The sequence below is a fragment of the Seriola aureovittata genome, chromosome 13 (assembly GCF_021018895.1).
Source record: "Seriola aureovittata isolate HTS-2021-v1 ecotype China chromosome 13, ASM2101889v1, whole genome shotgun sequence".
Taxonomy (NCBI): domain Eukaryota; kingdom Metazoa; phylum Chordata; class Actinopteri; order Carangiformes; family Carangidae; genus Seriola; species Seriola aureovittata.
Window position 1 is genome coordinate 16,455,908 of NC_079376.1, and position 20,999 is coordinate 16,476,906.

At 40.6% G+C, this 20,999-nt stretch overlaps 2 protein-coding genes across 3 annotated transcripts; both read left to right on the plus strand.

Moving 5' to 3' along the window:
* The first annotated feature begins 10,887 nt into the window (after positions 1-10,887).
* On the plus strand, positions 10,888-14,080 carry LOC130180685 (cytochrome P450 1B1-like). Its single transcript, XM_056394360.1, has 2 exons — positions 10,888-12,997; positions 13,543-14,080. Exon 1 carries the CDS (start codon positions 11,357-11,359, stop codon positions 12,932-12,934), a length of 1,578 nt encoding a protein of 525 aa, XP_056250335.1. The 5' UTR covers positions 10,888-11,356; the 3' UTR covers positions 12,935-12,997; positions 13,543-14,080.
* A 1,140-nt stretch (positions 14,081-15,220) lies between these two features.
* On the plus strand, positions 15,221-18,049 carry LOC130180629 (cytochrome P450 1B1-like). 2 transcript variants are annotated; one of them, XM_056394268.1, is made up of 2 exons: positions 15,221-15,336; positions 15,473-18,049. In XM_056394268.1, the coding sequence occupies exon 2, from the start codon at positions 15,476-15,478 to the stop codon at positions 17,075-17,077; it is 1,602 nt and encodes a 533-aa protein (XP_056250243.1). In that variant the 5' UTR covers positions 15,221-15,336; positions 15,473-15,475; the 3' UTR covers positions 17,078-18,049. The 2 variants fall into 2 exon arrangements, with proteins under 2 accessions (XP_056250243.1, XP_056250245.1); XM_056394270.1 differs by having other exon boundaries at positions 15,222-15,304.
* Positions 18,050-20,999: the final 2,950 nt, after the last annotated feature.

The window sequence follows — 20,999 nt, forward strand, 5'->3', positions numbered from 1 at the left end:
GGCTATTTGTATGAAATGATGCTACAGGATACATGTGCTACAGGAATTGCATTTAGTCAGTAAATAGAGTTCTTGGCATTGTCTTTTGAATCCTTGACTTTTAAGTTTTATTCACTCCAAAACTTGAGTAGTCAGATGTCAGTCCTCATCTCTCTGCAAGAGCCAGCCTGAATGGCGTAAAGCATGTCTGTATAGAATCATCTAATTCATCTATGTCAGATATCAACTCAAAGATATCAACTCAAATAAAGTTTGCTTCTTGATTGCTTTTGTAATTCATTCAAGAGAGTGTAGTACAGCTGTAATGCAGGAGTGAACAAACTAGTACCCAACAGCAACGCCAGAAAAAGAAGGCGAAAAATCCAAAATATCTGAGATTGAATTTTTTCACTTTTTAAATCAGAGGATGTTGTTTTAAATTGGGAACCATCATCTGCGCCAAACAACAACAGAATAAAGGGTCGAGCAAATTCGTAAAATCCACCGTTTGAAAACTAACACAACGCAGTTCCCTTTCTGCAGCACAGACATGCTCTGTGACGCAGAGAAGGCCCGACACTTGAGAAATGTGAGGCGGTCACGGCCATCTGTCACCCAAAGCCAAATAATGACAACTCTCACTTTTGAAGAGCGGCAGAGGGCAAGAGGTTTGCTGGAGTTGTGTCATCTACCGAGGATCACGCTGTTATTTCACGTCAGCTTGCTCTAAGCAGTGCAATCACTCCTTGTGCGCTCGCAGACGTTAAGTATAAACACTTCTGCAGCTTGTTCTAGAGATCTCTGCTCGTAAAGCAGCAGCAGCGAGGAGAGGATTGAATTGTCTGCACTTCACGTGAGAGGTTCAGTGTCCGCAGTAAGTGAGGACTGTGATAACTGGGTTGACAACCGTCGCAAATTTTATGAAAAGACAGAACAGTTTCCCTCTGTGAATCTACAATAATCACAAATAAGGGAGCGTAGATAAATAGAAGCAGATGAGTTACACAAAGATTTTCAAGATTTACGACAATTGCAATGTCAGAGTAGCAAAAGGGGCTGCAAGACGATGGCCTAAACTGTACATTCATTATTTATTTATAAAAGTATCATCACAATGTAGAAAAATTTGTGAAAACTGGCAGTAGTCGTGATTTAAAGTAATTTAAATGACTTCCCTGGTCTCACTAAAGATTCTGCTCCACAGTAATTGCTTCACAATTTACAATCCCAGATACACAGCACTGTGGTGTGTAAATGGAGCGTGTGGTACACAAGCCCAATATAAATCCACCCACACACACTTTTTTCACACTTTCCTCTACAACTGATCTGCTTGCTCCAATTCAGTAGAGTAATGAACAGATTTTAAGTGTTTGTCCTTTTGTATATTTTATTTTGTTTGTTTTTTTTTTCTCACAAAGATTTTTTTAATTCTTAATATATCTTCTTCTTCTTTCCAGTCTGCCAATAATTTTACAATACGGACGAACTGCATCACAAAGAAAGTCAATTTTTCTGCCCTAAAATTGCAATGATGTTTGTGTGCCAGTGAGACTACAGCGAGGGTGAACTCTGCCCTCTGAGGTCCCTGTTCCACTGCTGTGGCGATGCCATCGGCTCATCTGCAGAATTGGAGCAGCGAAGGGGGGGGTAACCCGACCGCTCGCTGACCCGGCTTCATTTTCAGGATACTAAAATGCACCGAGCTGCTCAAGCAGAACATATGGAAGTGCAAAAGAGAGGGAATCACGGAACATTATCCGCCCAATTACACAATGAGAAGAGCAACCCGCTGGTAGTATCCATACTGCACGTAATGTTCAGTGCGCCTGTGGCTGAGCCACTGGCCCCTTCAGCCCCGATCACACCAGCTCAGCTTCCCCACCTGCAGGGGTCCCAGCCTGGGATGGTCTGTCTCAAAGAAAGACGGAGGCAAAACAGCTCATAAATATGTGATTCAGTAAAAAGTATAGAGAGGAAAAAGGAACATTCTGTGTCATATCCAAAGAAAAAAAAACCCTCATGTCATATCACAGCAAACTGAGCAGATGCTCTACAGAAGATGTGGATTGTGAGGTATCAAGAGACAAGATGCTCCAAGTTTAAAAAAGAGGGAAAAGTTCTAGTAAACACACAGACATTTTACATGAAAACCTCTCATCTTTCTTAGTTGTCAAGAGAATAAAGAGTAATGCTCACTCTCACTCAACAGGGCTCAGGAGAGCAATGATTTGACTCACAATGATACAAACTCTATACTATGTAATCTGAGCAGAGGATTGAACGCTGAAAAAGACTTGCACGCATTTGTGCAGAAATTGGAATAATTGTCCTCTCTGTGCACTTCTTGACAGATATGTTAGATACTCACTGAGGTAAATTACAGTCAAGTATGCATCTGCAGTTACATCATCTATTTTGACATTTTAAAATGTTTTTGGATAAATACAGAATAAATGGCACGGCAATACAGATAGGATCTAAAATTTCCAGTATGTGGTTGTGTTCTAATGAAAAGAAAGACATTTGGAACAGCTCCGTGTGTGTTACATGAACACAAACTATTTAGAGTAACATATAGTGTAATATTCTTTCTTTAACATTTTGAATTTCAGTAACGAAAATCTTTGATAAGCATTTATCTGATACCACTGGGGAAACCACATGTAATTATATATTATTATCTTGACTGTTGGGATGCAACTTTTTAAGGACAAATTCAGAGTCTCAGAACAGTCGTGTTGACACAAACATCCTAACTCCAGGTCTTTCTCTGGAGCTTTCAATAACAGTTTGCTCTATTTATAATGGATATAAGTCATTTATATTTAAAATAAGCCCTTTATCCTAATAGTACAATATTATCCTGATGTATAATACTTTATTCTAAAATTATACACAATATGTAATATTTTCCCCCTTTTTTAAAGCTGTACTCCCATATAATACCCTCCTGAGTGCAGCAGGAACCAGTGATGAATACAGGACAAGACAGTGGTACCAATGCCAGAAACTTCCCCCTGTAACATTTGTGCATCCAACAAGCCCTATATTGTCTCAAATATGTTGAAAAATATTAAAAATATTTATGACTTTTATACTGCGCATACTGTGACCAACATACTTTACATACAGTTCCTTATATTCCATTTTCATTCAAAGTGACACTGCAGAAGGATCTAAGATAAAGACAGAGATCTAAGACAAGTCAGAGCAAAAATACTACAGAGCATGAACATTAGTGGAGTGACATACTTTGAAATTGCATCAACAACACTGGATAATGACTGATGACAGCTAAAAAGAAGTGAAAATGAGTGCAGAGCAAAGGCAAACAGGTAGTTCTCTGGAAAATCACTTTGAGCACATTATCCCAGAAAGACTGTTAAAAAAATATGGAACAATAAACTCAGTAGCTTCCAAATATGTAAGCTTGGCCTTGCAACCTGGAACATCTTGTACACAAACTTAAGCATGGTCTGTCACCCTGACACATTTTAACTTGTCTGTCCATGTTGTCAAAATCTTAGGGAGCTGTACAGTATCTTAAATCTTCTAGAAAATGTCACTTAAGTATGTTTGAGTCCATCAAGCGTTGTCCATCCCTGTCTCCTTCAACATTATCTTCTGTATTTGAATGTTTTTTTGTGTGCGTTGCATTTGTTTTTAAAAAGAAAACAAGCCTTTTTTTCACTAAGTCTGTTGCGGTGACAGCAGCGTCTCTGTCAAATGAACATATAAAATGAAATTCAAGACGACTCTCCTCACATTCATTGGATTAGCTTCAGAAAACGTCACCGACAAGTGCTGTCTTTCTAGTTTCCAGCTGTGTAAGACATTTCTCCATGTGCAAGTGATTTATTTTTCAAGGTGCATTTCAATTTTCTTTTGAGTGACCCAAAATATCTTTACAAAGCCATCCATGTATCGTGAAGTCAGTGAGGAATTCAAACTAAGTATAACTCCGACAGTTAATGATTCGCAGCACGACTGTGGGTGGCTTATGATAACATCATTTCATTGAAGCAGTTGAGATAAGTTACAGATGTTGTTGTCAAGTTTGTATGAAAGGTTAATTGCAAGAAAGTGAGTTTATGAAATGCAGTAGTCTGCCACATCTCATACTATGATGTGATGCATTATCCCAGCACTTAAATATGATGACTATGATTAGGTGCACAATAGAAACTTTGCAATGACTCATCAGTAAAAGACTAATACTGTGAGGTTTTTTGCATAACCTTATGCATTATAGAGACGTGAGGAGACACGCGTGTCTCCACTGTAAAGACTACAAGGCATACAGTACATTAAAGCTTGCATGTCATGGTTGATGTAGCAATCTTACCTTTAAAAAAAAGAAGCAACCTGTGCCTAATCTTAGAGTCCATTTTAACATGAAGGCTGCAAAATGGCCTGAAACCCTGAATCGCATGTCAAAATGACTGGAATAATTCTCAAATAATAGTAATTTGTGATACAAAACCATAATTGATGAGGTCTCTATAACATTTATGCACCTTGGAAATACTGTAATAATTCCCCGATGGAACAGTGAGACACCAAAACCAAAGCTGCAAAATTTCATTAGACATGTAAAATTGTCTTGAACCAAACTAAATTTTTTCCAAAACCAAAATTGAAAGAAATTTTTATGAACACAACATAAAATACAAAAAGTCATGATACACAGGCCACAAAGCTACATGGATGACTGAGCTGAAAAAAAAGAAAGTTCAAAGCAAAAAAAAAAAAAAAAAGTGGCGTGACCGAAAAAAATTTCAAAATAAAGTTGGTTGTACTGCACTGTCACTTTTAGCATTGACTCGCAATATGTTTAATATGTTACTGTATTTATGTAATGCCTTTCACGACTGTGATTTGACAACATATCTTTTAAGTCTTTATTCATGCTATCAGCCTACAGCCTACTTCATTACAATATAACACTCTCAGTGTTAAATAAGACATTGTAGTTCTTTCACAGAGCAGAAGGCAAGCTGTGTCCTACCGATGTCTCAGCCTGTCTTTGATGAGCTCACGGAGTCGGGGTCATCTGGAAGCCATTTCTACTTGTGCTTTCTCCCTCGTCTCATTTTAATCTCTCAGCACAGGCCCCCTCCACACACACACACACACACACACACACACACACACACACACACACACACACACACACACACACACACACACACACACCTCCTCCTCACTGCCCGCCCCCACCCCCGCTCCCCGGGGAAGCCGAAGTTCAGTGACCGAGCTCCGCGCACGCCACGCCGGCGTGGCACGCAAGCTCATCCCCGCTCCGCTCCCCTTGCACGCAAAAAACTCTACGGGATTAGAAACAAATATCCCTATACTGTACATAATAGATGGCTTCTGTCCTGGGTGCCACATTAAGTGAAGATCTATCACGCAGCCTGCACACAGTAAAGAGGGAAAGTGTCCAGTCCAGGAGCAGTGTGGGAAAAAACAAATAATCACCCTAATAACGTCTTTGATTAAGAACTTAATCAACCTTGCTGAGATTTCTTGTGATGCAACTTCATTTTCTCAGTCATTTTATTGCTAACTCTTAGTTTTATATAGTTTTGATTAGGGTAAGTGCTACTGTGTGCCACTTTACAAGAACATTTAATTCTGAAGTTAAATGTCTGGAAGTCGAATGTTTTTCCATTAATGTTTCGCTTTTGATTAGTTCTTAAGTACAAGTGTAAAAAATGTGTAGTGTGGGTGGTCACTGGGTTGAATCAAAGCTCTAACCTGGTTCAACTACAGAGCCACATGAAAGTGCAGTATGTGTAAGAAAATATTGTGCTGAAGCAAAATTTATACTTTTGGAAAGGGCCTGAATTCATGTTTTCATGCTTTTACCGTGGACCTTAAATCATTCCAGGAGAGCACCGCCTCCTCTCTCTTGTGGGCTGTTTGATATTGCCTACAGCGACACATCTTTGAGCACAGCAGGTCTAACACAACAACGCTATCAAAGATAACCAGATTCCTTAGCATCGTGTGATTTTTTTCCCCTCTTTTATCCAAAATCAAAATGAACACAGGACATTGGAGCTGCTGTGATACCACAATTCACCCTGTCTTACATAAGGCAGTCTGGATTCTTTTCATTGTGGAACAGCTTTTAAACAAGTGAAACCATGGAGGTTTTGACAAGTACACAAGCAAAGAATTGAATCTCAATAATTTAGTCTTGTTTTGTGTGCCGGGGTTTCAATGTGCTGTATGTGGTGAGATGTATGTAACACAATACAGACACACTGGTCATGGTGTACAAATGCTTTGTGAATTTTCTTTCTTTTTTTTTTTTTTCTTTTGTCAGACTCTTTCTTTTTGCTTACAATATCAAACATAGATTTAGACCACTAGGTCTCAGTGTGGGTTTAGACCTTTTCCAAAAGTGCGATTTTTACCCATAGTGCAACATTTCCCATACATATTACACTTGGATGGTTTTGATGCTGGATAAAAAATAATCAGTTTTCAACCTCTATATTATCACTATATTAACACATTTGTAAAACAGCAGTGCTTTTGAATAAAAAAATTCAATGATGAATCTGTATTAATTCATTTTGACCACTTGGCAACAAGCTGTAAACATACAATTTATAAAGTTGTTACGAAGAAGATGTTAGCAAGCAGTTGCCTATTTACACACCCAGCAGACTCAGAACATCATCAGCTTTTAGAGTCATCTCTCTTCCCACCTGATGAATCGAAGTCCACTATTTACTCTCCTATAGCTCTGTTTTGGTCTCTGTTAACTCCAGAGGGAAATATCTGGCTCTTTAGCAACTAAATACTCCACCAGCTAGTTGCTAACTTTATGTGCCTGCCTTTTGGTGCTCAGCAGGTCGCTTACAGTGGGTTTATGAGAGCTTTTCTGCTGAAAGCAGCTCCCCGCTGTGGTTATAGAACTTAGTTTAGTGAGAGCAGTGAAACTGAACTAAACCAGTAAAGTTACAAAACCAAAACAATGAGCTGAAAGACACTACACTGCTCTGTAGAGCTGAGGAGAAGTGCAGTGTTGGGAGAAAAACTCTCTGTGGGTTCATTAATATGAGCGACACCTTTTAGTTACACAGTCACTTCATCCAGTGTTAATATAAAAATATTGATCGGTGCAGCTTTAAGCGATATTGCTGCTTTCTTACTGTTTTTTTTTTTTTTTGTGTGTTACGGGTTCTAAAAAAAGGCCTCCACAAAATGAAGTAGTTTCCTTTTAAAAGACGACTTTGAAGATTTCAGAGCTGAACTCCTAATGCAGGGTTGAAATCGATCTGCTTTTGCGTATGAGAAATAACTGCTTACTTATACCGCTTCAGCCACAAGTCCATTTAATATCACCCCACTGGAGTGAATTGTCCTTGCTTGTCTTTTCTCAGGCTTCTTACAGACAAACAACAATCAGGTCAGACACTGACATTTTTTTCCAAGTGTCTCTCTTTCCTCGTATTGTGGTCTGGCAAGCGACAACGCTCTCATTTCAAACATCACCATCTCTAACTAGCAATGTCCGGTGGTTACCTCCTGGCTGCCCAAGATGGCGCTGGCCCAGAGGATGTTTTTGTTGGTTTGTTTACTGATTTGTCTGGGTTGTTTTTGGCTGCAGCTTTTTCAGTCTTGGCACACCTTTGTTCTCTCAAGAAAAAAACAAAAGAGCCAAGAAACTAAAGCTTCACTCAAATTCCTTCATTCTCTCTGCTCTTCCCTTCCCAAAGTCCCACCAGCTCCCCAACTGCCTGTTGGACCCCTGGCTTTCCTCTCCCTGCTGCTGCCCCCCCCCCCCCCCCCTTCCTTCCTCCCTGTCGGTGCTGTGCGTGACAGTAGCTCACTGAGAAGTGGAAATGAGACTAGTAAACAATGATTAGCTCCAGAGCCGGAGCAGCCTGGTCTACCGTTGGTCCTGTCTCCACACAGCAAGCGCCCACCCGCTAGCACATGACATGCAGCAGTATATAGACCCCATCCCCTCCTCCGCCCCCCAGCCACAAACAATCACACACAACCCCCCGCTCCGCCCCACCCCACCCCGACTACTTCCCCCTCACCCAAAGTCAACGCAGGGTCAGGGCCAACCTTTCACAGCTAGGTTACAAGGGGTAATCACAGGCAAACACAGCAGCCACACGCAAAATGCACACACGACAACCCCCCCCCCCCCTTCAGAAAAAAAAGCCCTAAATCTAGCCCTCCCCATCCGCCACCCAGCAACCCCCTTCATCAGCCACAAACCTGGCTCTAATTAGTGTGATGGGGATGCAAGTTGCCACATGTGTATAAGGAGCAGACTCAAGCAAGGAGGAGGAGGTAGTGATGGTGGTGTCGGTGGAGGTGAAAGGGAGAGGGGGGAGGGATTCTCCCTATAGGAATAGAGGATAGCAGAAACAGTCATCCCAAGTGCAGGCAGTGTATTTGAAGACATTGCTATGTCTCTGGTTAACCGAGGAATCATTCTGGAGGCTGCTTGGTGCTCAGCCACACCGCATTTCTCAAGACAAAGAGCTCTCAGGCAAAACTCTCCATATCTGTAAAAGGCTGTTTAAGCACCCTTATTGTGAAAGAATGACACGTGACACTCTAAACTTGTAGTTTAACGTAAGCTGCCTCATTGTTGCCTTTCTGTTTGTTTTAAAAATTTTAACAGGCTGTGCCAATTAGACCTGTTATTTATCAGTTTATGAAATCAGAACTTTACTGTTTGTGAGTATATGGGTGGATTGTGACAGCATAACAATTTAATAAAACATTTGTGTTGCACCTGTTTTGGCAGTGAGATACTTGCTTTGCAGGCGAAATCACTTAATTGAAGGTTTGCAAAACATCCACTGTCACAGAAGCAGCTACATGTCATGATGAAACATACCGATAATTTTCTATTTGACTAATGAGACATGTGCGCTGCATGACTTTAACTCAACTATGTATATAATAATAAATTCTCCTGCCTAGTTATTATTATTTCTTGTTTTTATAATTGGTCAAAAATAGATCCCAAGCTTCTAATATTTACTCTCTGTCATGGAACATGATGTGCACATCTAATATTTGTTGTAAAACACATTTTTAAAAAGTCAGTTCAATATCCGTTTCAACATTTGCCATCCTCCTCCATTACTCCCCCTCCTCCTCCACCCCCCAGCCTCCTCTCCTGCTAATAATGCCTGCCTGTGCTTGTGTGGCAGTGCAGCTTCTGTCCCTCTGACTTAGTGCCTTACTTCGGAAATGTTTTAGTACCTTCAATTAGCGTCATTACCTCCGTGCAAAAATAAACTTCACAGTTGGTGGGAAAAACAAGAAACAAATTCTGTCCGCACGGAGAAGGGAAACGTTTTGCCTTGGGAAATCACATCACTTTGAACTGAGAGTTTCATAGAATCAACAAAAAGATTTCTTCTTGATGATGAATGCCAAGGATATCTATCTATCTATCTATCTATCTGCAGATTTAAGTACAAAACTCCTTACTCACATGATTGTGCAACTCTAACAAAAAAACAGCTTGTGATTTATTACCTGAGGCAAAAAAAACAGTTGAATATGAACAAGATTTGGCCTCAGATTTTATTTTGATTGTCCACAGTTAAACATGCGTTTTCTGTTGCTTGAGTTTAACCACTGGGGGGGGGGGGGGGGGGGGGGGGGGGGGGGCACACACCTGAACTTTGCTGTGGTATGATGATGATGTAACCTGGAGTCTCATGCGAAACTAAAGTTTATGTGTTGGGGGAAAAAAACAAGATGTTGTAGCAAATTCAAGTATCAATATTTCATGGCTTGTCCACACTGAGTTACTTAGTTAGTTTGTTGTGTGAGATTTCAGTCAAATTGTTTTGCCACATTCAGAAGGGACGGTCAATAATAAGAAAGAAAGAAAGAAAGAAAGAAAGAAAGAAAGAAAGAAAGAAAGAAAGAAAGAAAGAAAGAAGTCAAATACATGACTATAATATTCAAATATAGGGATCATTGTGTTTTCAGGAAGTATGTGATATTTTAGAAAACACTATTGGCCTACATCCATGGTGTGATTTTATTTTATTTTTTTTATCAGAAAGGTTTTTAGTTATGATATTTTTAGAATTTTTTATCTTTAAATAACTACTACTTTAAATTTTGCTGCAGGAAATTTGAAATAAATTGTAGTTTCTTTGTGTTCAAGATGTATAAATCAAATATAATATAATAGAAGGCTGCAGGGTCTTTTGAACTTTTTCTCAGTTTTATATTTGGCACTAATCGCATTTTTATGACCAACAAACAAAACGAATCTCTGCTACAGTTTAACCTGGAGAACTGTTGGGATAAAGACTCACAGGGAAATGCAACAAAATGACAATTCGGTATATCATATATAAACATGCATGTATATCTATATATATATATATGTGTGTGTGTGTGTGTATGCGTGTGACCACTGCACACAGATTACATCTACTTAAATTCAATGACTCCAACTTTCCTGACAGTTGATGCATGTAACCAGTAAACTGCTAAAAGCGTACAAACAAACTTTCAGGCAGATCATAATATAGAGTAATTCACGAAATAAAAATAACGAATAAAAGTTACGTTCACTAACTGAAAACTGAATTACGTTTAAGTATATTGAGAACATTTTCAATTTAAGTCGCCTATAAATTCAGTCTAGAGTTGGACAAACCGTATGCAAACACTTTTTCTACCCAAAGTGCGCCCGCTGAGTCTTCTGCAGCCACAAAATAAATCATGTTAGAGAGATGCACTTTAAAATGTTCAAACTCTCAGTCCTCCAATTAGTAAAACAAATTGGCTCGACACGTTTCCTACGGAATCGGTCACCAGTTGCTCTAAGTGTCTCTCTCTCTCTCTCTCTTTCTCTCTCTCTCTCTGCGGAGAGGACGACGGTCGTTCACGCTGCACGCTCACGGTGTCCCCCGGTGTCCGCTCTCAAGTGCGCGCCTCCAACAGCGACCGACAGCAGAGAGATAATATAATGGGGTCTGAAGGGCTACCACAATGGGAGGAGTATGAAAGTTATCCTGAGCCCTGCCCACCAACTGCAAAACATATAAGACGCTGGAGTGGAGCAAAAAGCAGGCACTTAAGCCTTAAATCTTGATGAAAACACTGACTAAAGACAAAAATAACTTCACCTTAACTCCCTTCATTTATCTGTTATTTTAGGGTTTCATCATTATGACCTCACTGGCATTTGATTGACATATCTGAAATATTTTTCTCACCTGATATGGATATACAAGAGCTTTAGTAGTTTTTTTTCCTCTCTTCCAAAAATACAACCACTGAGCAGACTAACAGAAGTGAAGTTTTTCTTTTTTTTTTCTTTTTTGAGGAACAAGTGTGCAGAAAAATTGTCACAATGGCACTGGACACAGAGTTTGGTGTGAAGGGCAGCAGCATCATCAGGGAATGGAGTGGACAGGTCCAGCCTGCTCTGGTTGCCTCCTTTGTTTTCCTCTTCTGTCTGGAAGCATGTCTGTGGGTCAGGAACCTCAGGCTCAAGAAAAGACTGCCGGGACCCTTCGCCTGGCCCGTGGTGGGCAACGCCATGCAGCTGGGCCAGATGCCTCACATCACCTTCGCCAGGCTAGCCAAAAAATATGGCAATGTGTACCAGATACGACTAGGCTGCAGTGATATTGTGGTTCTCAATGGAGACAGGGCGATACGTGAGGCTCTGATACAGCACAGCACAGAGTTTGCAGGCAGACCAAACTTTGTCTCTTTCCAGATGATCTCTGGAGGCAGGAGTTTGACATTTACTAATTACGGCAAACAGTGGAAAGCACACAGGAAAATTGCCCAGTCAAGCCTCAGAGCCTTTTCCTCTGCAAACAGTCAGACCAAAAAAGCCTTTGAGCAACACATTACAGCTGAGGCCATGGAACTGGTGCAGGTATTTTTGCGGCACAGCACTGATGGACGCTATTTTGACCCTGCGCATGAATTTACAGTAGCTGCTGCTAATATCATGTGTGCTCTCTGCTTCGGGAAGCGATATGGGCATGATGACCTGGAGTTCAGGAACTTGTTAAAAAGACTGAACAAGTTTGGAGAGACAGTAGGGGCAGGTAGTCTGGTAGATGTCATGCCCTGGCTCCAATCCTTCCCCAACCCAGTCCGCAGTGTCTATGAAAACTTCAAAAACCTCAATGAGGAGTTTTTTGCCTTTGTGAAAGATAAAGTGGCACAGCACCGAGAGTCCTTTAGCCCTGATGTGACCCGGGACATGAGTGACGCCATCATCAATGTGATCGAGCATGGAAGAGACAGCGGGCTGACCAAAGACTTTGTCGAAGCAACAGTGACAGATCTAATCGGAGCAGGTCAAGACACAATATCAACCGTCATGCAGTGGATTGTCCTGCTCCTTGTCAAATACCCAGACATACAAGTCAAAATGCAGCAGCTCATAGACAAAGTGGTGGGCCCAGACAGACTGCCATCAATTGAGGACAGAAGCAACCTGGCATATCTGGATGCCTTCATCTACGAGACTATGCGCTTTACCAGCTTCGTCCCCGTCACCATCCCACACTCCACAACTTCAGACGTCACCATCGAGGGTCTCAACATCCCCAAAGACACGGTGGTCTTCATCAATCAGTGGTCTGTCAACCATGACCCTCTGAAGTGGAAGGACCCCCACATTTTTGACCCCACACGGTTCCTTGATGAAAACGGGGCCCTTGATAAAGACACAACCAACAGTGTAATGATTTTTTCAACAGGTAAAAGACGCTGCATTGGCAACCAGATCGCCAAGGTAGAGGTGTTTTTATTCACAGCAGTGCTGCTGCACCAGTGCAGCTACGAAAGCGACCCCTCTGAGCCCCTCACTCTTGACTGCTCCTACGGGCTCACACTGAAGCCCCTCCGATTCTGTGTCAGCGCCAAGCTCAGGGGAAAGCTGCTTGGCTTAGTTTCCCCAGCATGAACAGCATGTCCTAATACTGTGACTCAAGGCCAGCAAACTCTTTTTCACCGATGACATTTAACAGTGAGTATCAGCATACCTGCACTAAATCCTTTTGTAAGATTCTCATATTTAATAATGATATTTAATGGAAACTTTAACATGGTCCATATTTGAATTATTGTTGGTGCAGGGCTGAGAGTATGATTTCAAAGATGTATCATTCGCTGCAGGTAGAATTCAAGCTTGTGGACTGTTGGGATCAGTGCAAAAATTATTAAATTTCTGTTCCACAAAATATTCTATACTTGATCAGATTTTGTACATAATTGTTTAATTCTGAGTTTTGTGCTTATTTTACATCCACTGTTGAGCATGTACATGTATGATGTCGATGAATTAGCTGCATCCCTTAAATGTCAGTTTAAACTAATAGAACTATATGAAATGCTTGTGAATGTTATCAAGTCACTTGATGACTTATGGTTCAAAATGTTATATGTAAGAATATATTTAACCTTTGCCACATAAAGCAGTTACAGAATATTTTTTTATTATTATTTCATATTTCGGGTATGACAATAAACGTAATGAAGTTTAATGTATTTCACTATCTACTGTACTCCAAGCATATGAACACATTAAACCAAGAGTGCTGATCAAAGGAGGGAAAAAGGCTGGCATATTTGTGACGGCAGAAGCCTTTCATCCAGGAGCATCAATCACAGTCTAAAGGACGAAGAAGAGACTTTGCTGTGGACCGTGAACACTTCAGAAACTTCATGTATTCAGGGTTCACTTTTACTGTACAAGCACTGCAGCTACCCCATGCCAAACCCAAGTCTCACCAATTCAAAGAAAACAAGTGCAGTATTTTAATTTTTTTCACTCATGATGCATTCTCAAAAATATGTTTGTTTACAAGGTAACGTTTTCAAAGCTACATGGATGTCACTGCACGCTCTTTAAGCTTCTGTATTCAGGAATTGATGTTATAATGGCCAAGGGATGTGTTTCCATGTCTGTGTCATGGCAACAGTTCAAAACTCAGTGGGCCTTGAATGTTAAGGCATTTGTCTAAAAGGGTATTTTGTATCAGTGTGTTGGCATTATATGATGGAAAAATAAGCTATATCTGAAATGAATAAAGTAAATTGTTAATGCTCACTGTGTCCTGTTTAATTGTCAGTTTTGCCTTAAGAACAAGGCTGAACTAAAATTTTATAATACTCCTTTAAAGCTGGGAAGCTAGGTGCACAATACATCTACAATATGAAACTAGCTTGTCAGTCTTGAAGCATTTTTTAGCCACTATTGGCTCTGTCAGATATGTGCCAACAATGTGACATTAGGAACCGCCATTGTTTGGATGTCTGTCATTACACATTGTTCCAAAAATAGAAAATCTCTGCAATACTTGACTTGGCTGAATATCACTAAAACCAAAGCTGATGCTTTTTTAAGTTCTTCCTTTTGTTGCACAAGCACCCACATAAGTAGATTTACAGCCAGGGTCCTCAGTTCTGAATCCCACTTAAAACTATTTTGATGCAGCCACAAACCTAACAGCTACATTATCTCAGTGACCTGTGTTTAAAGGGCTATTACGCCAACAATAACGCTGTATATATATTTTTATGGAGCATAATAAATCGTGCTGTTTGTATCTGTTCAGTGTTTGGATCTTGAAACCCACAGCTTTCATCGTGATATCCCAGAGCTTTTTTCCCTGTATGGTTATAATTAACGGCTTGGCTGTAAATAACAGAAAGCAAATCATGTTTAAAATGGTCATGGAAAGTCCATAGGAAAAGTGCAAACAGCAAAATCATCTAATCCCAGAGGAAAATACAATTGACTCCAGCTCATTGTCCATTACTTACAATCTATGCTACCGATTTAAAATTCCTTCCATTCCAACACATTGATAAAATGCATTATTTTTCAACATTAACAAATTTATATTAGATATTTTGTGACAAATATCTTTCAGGCCACAGATGGCATGAAGAGTTGTTTATCTTTAAAAATGTAATGGTAATCTCTGTTATATTCTTTGGCAACAAACTATAAATCTGTATTTTTTGGCAACAGGGCCTATTAAGTAGCTGCTCTCCTTTTCCAACATCCTACAAGGGACGTTGCTGGAAGGAGGCCTGAGAGGGAATAGGACTAAGGTCTGCAGGCTGTGGTCAAAATGGGAGGGGAGAGATAATAAAAAACCTGAGTCGCTGACCCCTCCCACCATAGAGATACATATAAGCGAAGTGTTAAGGCTTGAATCTGCATTCTTCTAAAGTGGTCATCTGAAGAAGTGCTGCACCACTGCTAACCGCTCAACCTGATCAAGCCCTTCTCACTAGCATCTGTGAAGGAGGGGTGAGACAGCATGTGAGTGCTGCTTGTTGGAGCCCTTTTTTTTGGTATGGCTATTTTATCAGTTTGATTATAAGACAAAAAAACATTAAGTGTTTGTATTTTAATATATTTAAGATTGTTAGAGGAGAAACCATTTGGATTCCCATTTTAAGTGAAAACTTCCTTTTTTATTGGCTGCAGTGGATGATAGACAAACTACAGGACAGCACAATGGCTCAAGTGGATACAGAGTTTGGTGTGAAGGGCAGCAGCATCATCAGGGAATGGAGTGGACAGGTCCAGCCTGCTCTGGTTGCCTCCTTTGTTTTCCTCTTCTGTCTGGAAGCATGTCTGTGGGTCAGGAACCTCAGGCTCAAGAAAAGACTGCCGGGACCCTTCGCCTGGCCCGTGGTGGGCAATGCCATGCAGCTGGGCCAGATGCCTCACATCACCTTCGCCAGGCTAGCCAAAAAATATGGCAATGTGTACCAGATACGGCTTGGTTGCAGCGATATTGTGGTTCTCAATGGAGACAGGGTGATACGTCAGGCTCTGATACAGCACAGCACAGAGTTTGCAGGCAGACCAAACTTTGTCTCTTTTCAGGCTGTCTCAGGGGGGAAAAGTATGACTTTCACCAATTACAGCAAACAGTGGAAGATGCACAGGAAAATTGCTCAATCAACGATCAGAGCATTTTCATCTGCCAACAGTCAGACCAAAAAAGCCTTTGAGCAGCAAATTGTGGCGGAAGCCACAGAGCTAGTTGAGATTTTCCTTAAACTCAGTTCTCAGGGCCAGTATTTCAACCCCGCTCATGAGCTGACAGTAGCTGCAGCTAACGTGATTTGCGCCTTGTGCTTCGGAAAACGCTATGGACACGATGATGTTGAGTTCAGAGCCTTGTTAGAGAGGGTAGATCAGTTTGGACAGACAGTAGGGGCTGGCAGCTTGGTAGACGTGATGCCATGGCTCCAGTCTTTCCCCAATCCAGTCCGCAGTGTCTTTAAAAACTTCAAAGACCTGAATAAAGAGTTCTTTGGGTTTATCCAGAACAAAGTAAAGGAGCACAGAGAGACATTTAATCCAGAGGTAACGAGGGATATGAGCGATGCCTTTATTGGCGTCATTGACAAAGCTGACATTGACAACGGACTCACCAAAGGCCACACAGAGGGGACGGTGTCAGATCTGATTGGAGCAGGTCTGGATACGGTCTCCACAGCGCTTCACTGGATTGTCCTCCTTCTGGCTAAACACCCTGAAACCCAAACCAAACTACACGAGCTCATAGACAAAGTGGTGGGCCCAGACAGACTGCCATCAATTGAGGACCGAAGCAACCTGGCATATCTGGACGCCTTCATCTATGAGACTATGCGCTTCACGAGCTTCGTCCCCGTCACCATCCCACACTCCACAACATCAGACGTCACTGTTGATGGTCTCAACATCCCCAAAGACACGGTTGTCTTCATCAATCAGTGGTCCGTCAATCATGACCCACTGAAGTGGAAGGATCCGCACGTCTTTGAGCCCTCGCGCTTCTTGGATGAAAATGGCTCCCTAGACAAGGATCTCACCAACAATGTTATGATCTTCTCAGCAGGGAAGAGAAGATGTATTGGGGACCAGATTGCCAAAGTCGAGATATTTCTGTTCTTTGCAATTCTACTCCACCAGTGCAGCTTTGAGAAATGCCCCAGTGAGGACCTGTCTTTGAACTGCTCATATGGTTTAACACTGAAGCCATTAGATTACAAGATCACTGCCAAACTCAGGGGAGAACTACCTAAAGGCCAATAAAAAGCTGTTTGACCATGGGTCCTCCAATTAAAGAAGAGCAATGCAATATGAGGTATGTGTTCTAAAATAAATATTTATGCCTTGCATCACAGAGTATTTTTTATGTAATAGACTTTAATTAACCCAAAAGATTTAAATGATAAGCTTTCTTACTTCTGCTGACATTTCAAATTGTGACCAAAGTCAATACAGCTGTTTCACTCAGTTACAAAATCCCTCCCAGTTTATCTATTTAAAACTACGCATTCTGATAATGGCATTAGGAAGCATGTGAGTCATATCTGAACTCAAAGGCAATTTTACTCCTCAACTCTGTGAAAAAAAAACTGTGACTGTAAGTGACTGAGAAAACCTAAATATATCTGTACTGCATCATGTAACAGAAACAGAAAAAAAAATGTAAAGAAAGCTTTGAAGTGGTTGTCCAAAACCACAATTCATAATAAACCTTAAGTACGTATTGTTATTTATATGAGGGTATTTAGTGGAGTCTCCCCTAAATTGCAATATAAACTGGTGGTGATGAATAAATTTCTCTTTAAGTGCTTTTTTTTTTTTTCGCTGATGGGAGAAATTATGGACCAGCTGTGTGGTCTCAACTGAACAATTATTCGCCCTGGCACTTTCATTTATCTTCATATGTACTGGACTTCTTTATGTTTGAGCTCAATACAAATACAGCGTGCATGTCATCTACATCCATGTACTCCTGAATCATGCGTAATACTATTGTCTTCAGTAACTCATGTCACATGTAACATGTCTAAAAGCCACTAATTTAACTGTCTTAGTTCTTTAGTGCACATAATACATCACTGTACGAGATTCATAAGGCATACCACATTGTCTGAAAAATAAGCTGTATAGTATAGCTAAATAATGTTTTCATAATGACCTTGTGTGATACAGTCTGTACTCTAATGTATGACTAAAGCCTTGAATGTACAATAAACATTTTGTACTGCTTTATAACTGAATCTGTGGCACGTATTAGCTAAAGTGTTGAGAATCACAGAGGCCAGAGAGGTCAAAGAGATAATAATAGATCATGATGTCTGGTCTCAGTGTTGTTGTGAAAGATTAATGAGGGTTACGGGCCATGCATGCTCTTGTTCTCCACGCCTTACAAGCAGGCTGTGACTCAGTACATCAGTACAGGCAACAGTAAGCAGCCGCAAGCTGCACTCATCAATATTTAACCTGGGCCGTGCTGTACTTTTGACTGCTGTGTCATTTTTTTCTGAGCAAACACATCCAGATTCAGTCGCTCACTGAGGAGCCATTCATCCCTTAAACTGACATCATATCTAATAAAAGGTGTGAATTTCAAAAGAGTAGAGATCCAAAACATTACAGCTTTGGCATTACGGTGAAGGCCAAACAAACTAAAACTTTAACTTTGGGGTGACGAAATCAGCGTAACAAACACTGTTACAGAGGGGAGGGGGGTCACATCAGGTTGTATTCCAATAAACAGTATTTGACAGCCCACGTTGTTCTATATGTGTGTACCACATCCCTTGAGTGGTTTTATTTTGAAACCACAGTTTTTAGTGCAGTTTGCAGATTTAACATGCAAAAAGAGCACTGGTGATTTGGCACTGTTGAAGCTCTTTTAGCCACAGTGAAAAATAAATAATAGCATTTATTTCAGTATTGTACTTGAGTACAATTTTGTTCTAGTTACTTTTCAGATGAGAAAATGAGAAGCTTACAAAATACAGTGCATCAAACCATTGGTTCCCAATCTTTTTGGCTTGTGACTCATTACAAAAAAAGTCTGGTTGGGTCCCTTGTCATGTTTCAGATGTGTTTGAGTAGTTAGCAGTAGTTCATTTACGCTTAACTTCTGATAGTATATCAGTTCAATAACAGTTAAAGGCCTAAACAGGTTAAATTAACAGATATTTTACCAAGAAAGGTGGATAAGAGTCCAAAAAAGCGATACAAATGTGTATATATATAATCATCTCACGAACCCCCAGACTTATTCTGTGAGTCCTAAATTGGGAATCACTGGATTAAACAGCCTAACAGTATATAGAGCAGATAAATCTAGCTACACATCAACCAGCTACAACAGTAAAATGCTATTTATTCATTGATGCATTAGTATTACCAATCTAATAACACATACACTAAGTACATTTTTCTGATATTACTTAAGTTTGAATGAAGAACTTTTACCCATAATGAAGTGATGACTCTTTTACTTAAGTAAAAGGTCTGAGTATTTCTTCCACCACTGTTAGTTGTTTGAAAACTCACATACCAAAGCGATGATTACCAGTCATCTTTCATGGCCATCAAATGCTGCTTACTGGCGTTCAACCAGACACGACCCACCTGTGTTTGTATTAGCGTCAACCATGGCTTTCCATTATTTTCTACCCTCTGTATATCGTCTCCGGTGTCACAGGACTTGCAGTGACGGTCATTTGCATCTATTCCAACAAATGCACTCAACAACCCTCCAAAAATTCTTCTTCCTGACTGACTTTCTTTATTTTGGGAAAACCAAAACCACCCATTGTTCAACATTTATTCTTGCTCTAAGAATGATACACAAATATTAGTATAAGTGTGGGTTAGCAGCTTATCATTTTCATTCCTCATCCTACTTTTATCTCACCCCTTTACCCCACTTGAGTGTTGCCTCGGTGAATGGTCCTGAGTCTACCTGCATACCTGCAGGAGCAGGAGTGTGGATGAACTCTGAAGGAAGCTTGTTTTCACCGGGGTTACTGAAGACATTCTGTACTGTTAAAGACTCTTTCTCCCTCCCTCTCTCTCTTTGCTCTGACACCGCAAGGACCCTAGAGGGAGGAATGGGCCGCCTGAACTCCCCTGTTTCCATCACTGCTTCCCAAAACATCCATGAAATGTGTCCAGCTGAAAGACTTCCTTTCACCCTGAGTCATCTGCTCTTCGCTCCACATACCCCCGCAGCCCTCGACCTGCCGATTTTTACTCCTTAAAGGAAAACAAAAAAGTGAACAGGCTGACAGTTTCTCAGCTCTGAGGTTATTCGCATTCTGCACGTACACAGAGCCGCAGAGTGACCTCCCACAACGTTCTACCACCAAATACAGCTCGGCACTCTTATCCAAAACCCCCTCTCCTCTGCTAGAGCTTTGACGTGCAAACTGCAGTCACTGTTTGGTAGATGACACTCAGTGAGGTAGAATTATTTGGAAGATGACAAATGCAGTTCTCCAGAAAATCTCTTCCCCCTGTCCACTGCCATCATCTGCTGAAACACAGCGGAACATTGTGTCTGAGCACTGGCTAGGAACGGCCTCATGTACTTATTCAGCCAATCTTTCCTATAACGCCGCCGTCAAGACCAACACGCTGACCACAGCTACACTCCAAATCCAAAATGTTGCAAACAAAAAATATAAGTGTAGTTCTGCATGCTATTCAAACTGCCTGAAGCATCAGACATCAAAGCAGATCATTAATCATTCTATTGTAAAGAAAAGGAAGCAAATAACCCAGTAAATATTTTCCTTTGAATAACAAGAACAAACAGCCTTTTGGTGGGGAAAAAACAAAGCTCGTGTAAAATAACTATGAAAATCAATTTTTTCCCACAGGACAAAGGTGACATTTCCAACAAGTCAAATAACAATGACTGCTTGGAGGTTTATAAATTCTCATCTGTCTCTATCCTGTTTATAGAAACACTCAGACAGTGGTAATTCTACTTCAAAAAGGAAACGACAGTTTCCGCCTGACATTTTAATAATCCTGATCAATGCTGTCCTGCAATGAACAAAACAATTAAATCTGTCCAAATAGTTGGACAGAGCTCTACTTAACATTCTGATTCAGTGTAATATATTCCAGAGTCTGTTTGATGTCTAATTTCTTATAAATGTTTCCTCTCTTTTCAACCCCCCTGTAGGAATTATGTCAT

What these genes read in the sequence shown, in the direction of transcription:
- LOC130180629 (XM_056394268.1), top strand. Translation starts at nt 15,476, where the DNA reads ATGATAGACAAACTACAGGACAGCACAATGGCTCAAGTGGATACAGAG.
- LOC130180685 (XM_056394360.1), top strand. Translation starts at nt 11,357, where the DNA reads ATGGCACTGGACACAGAGTTTGGTGTGAAGGGCAGCAGCATCATCAGG.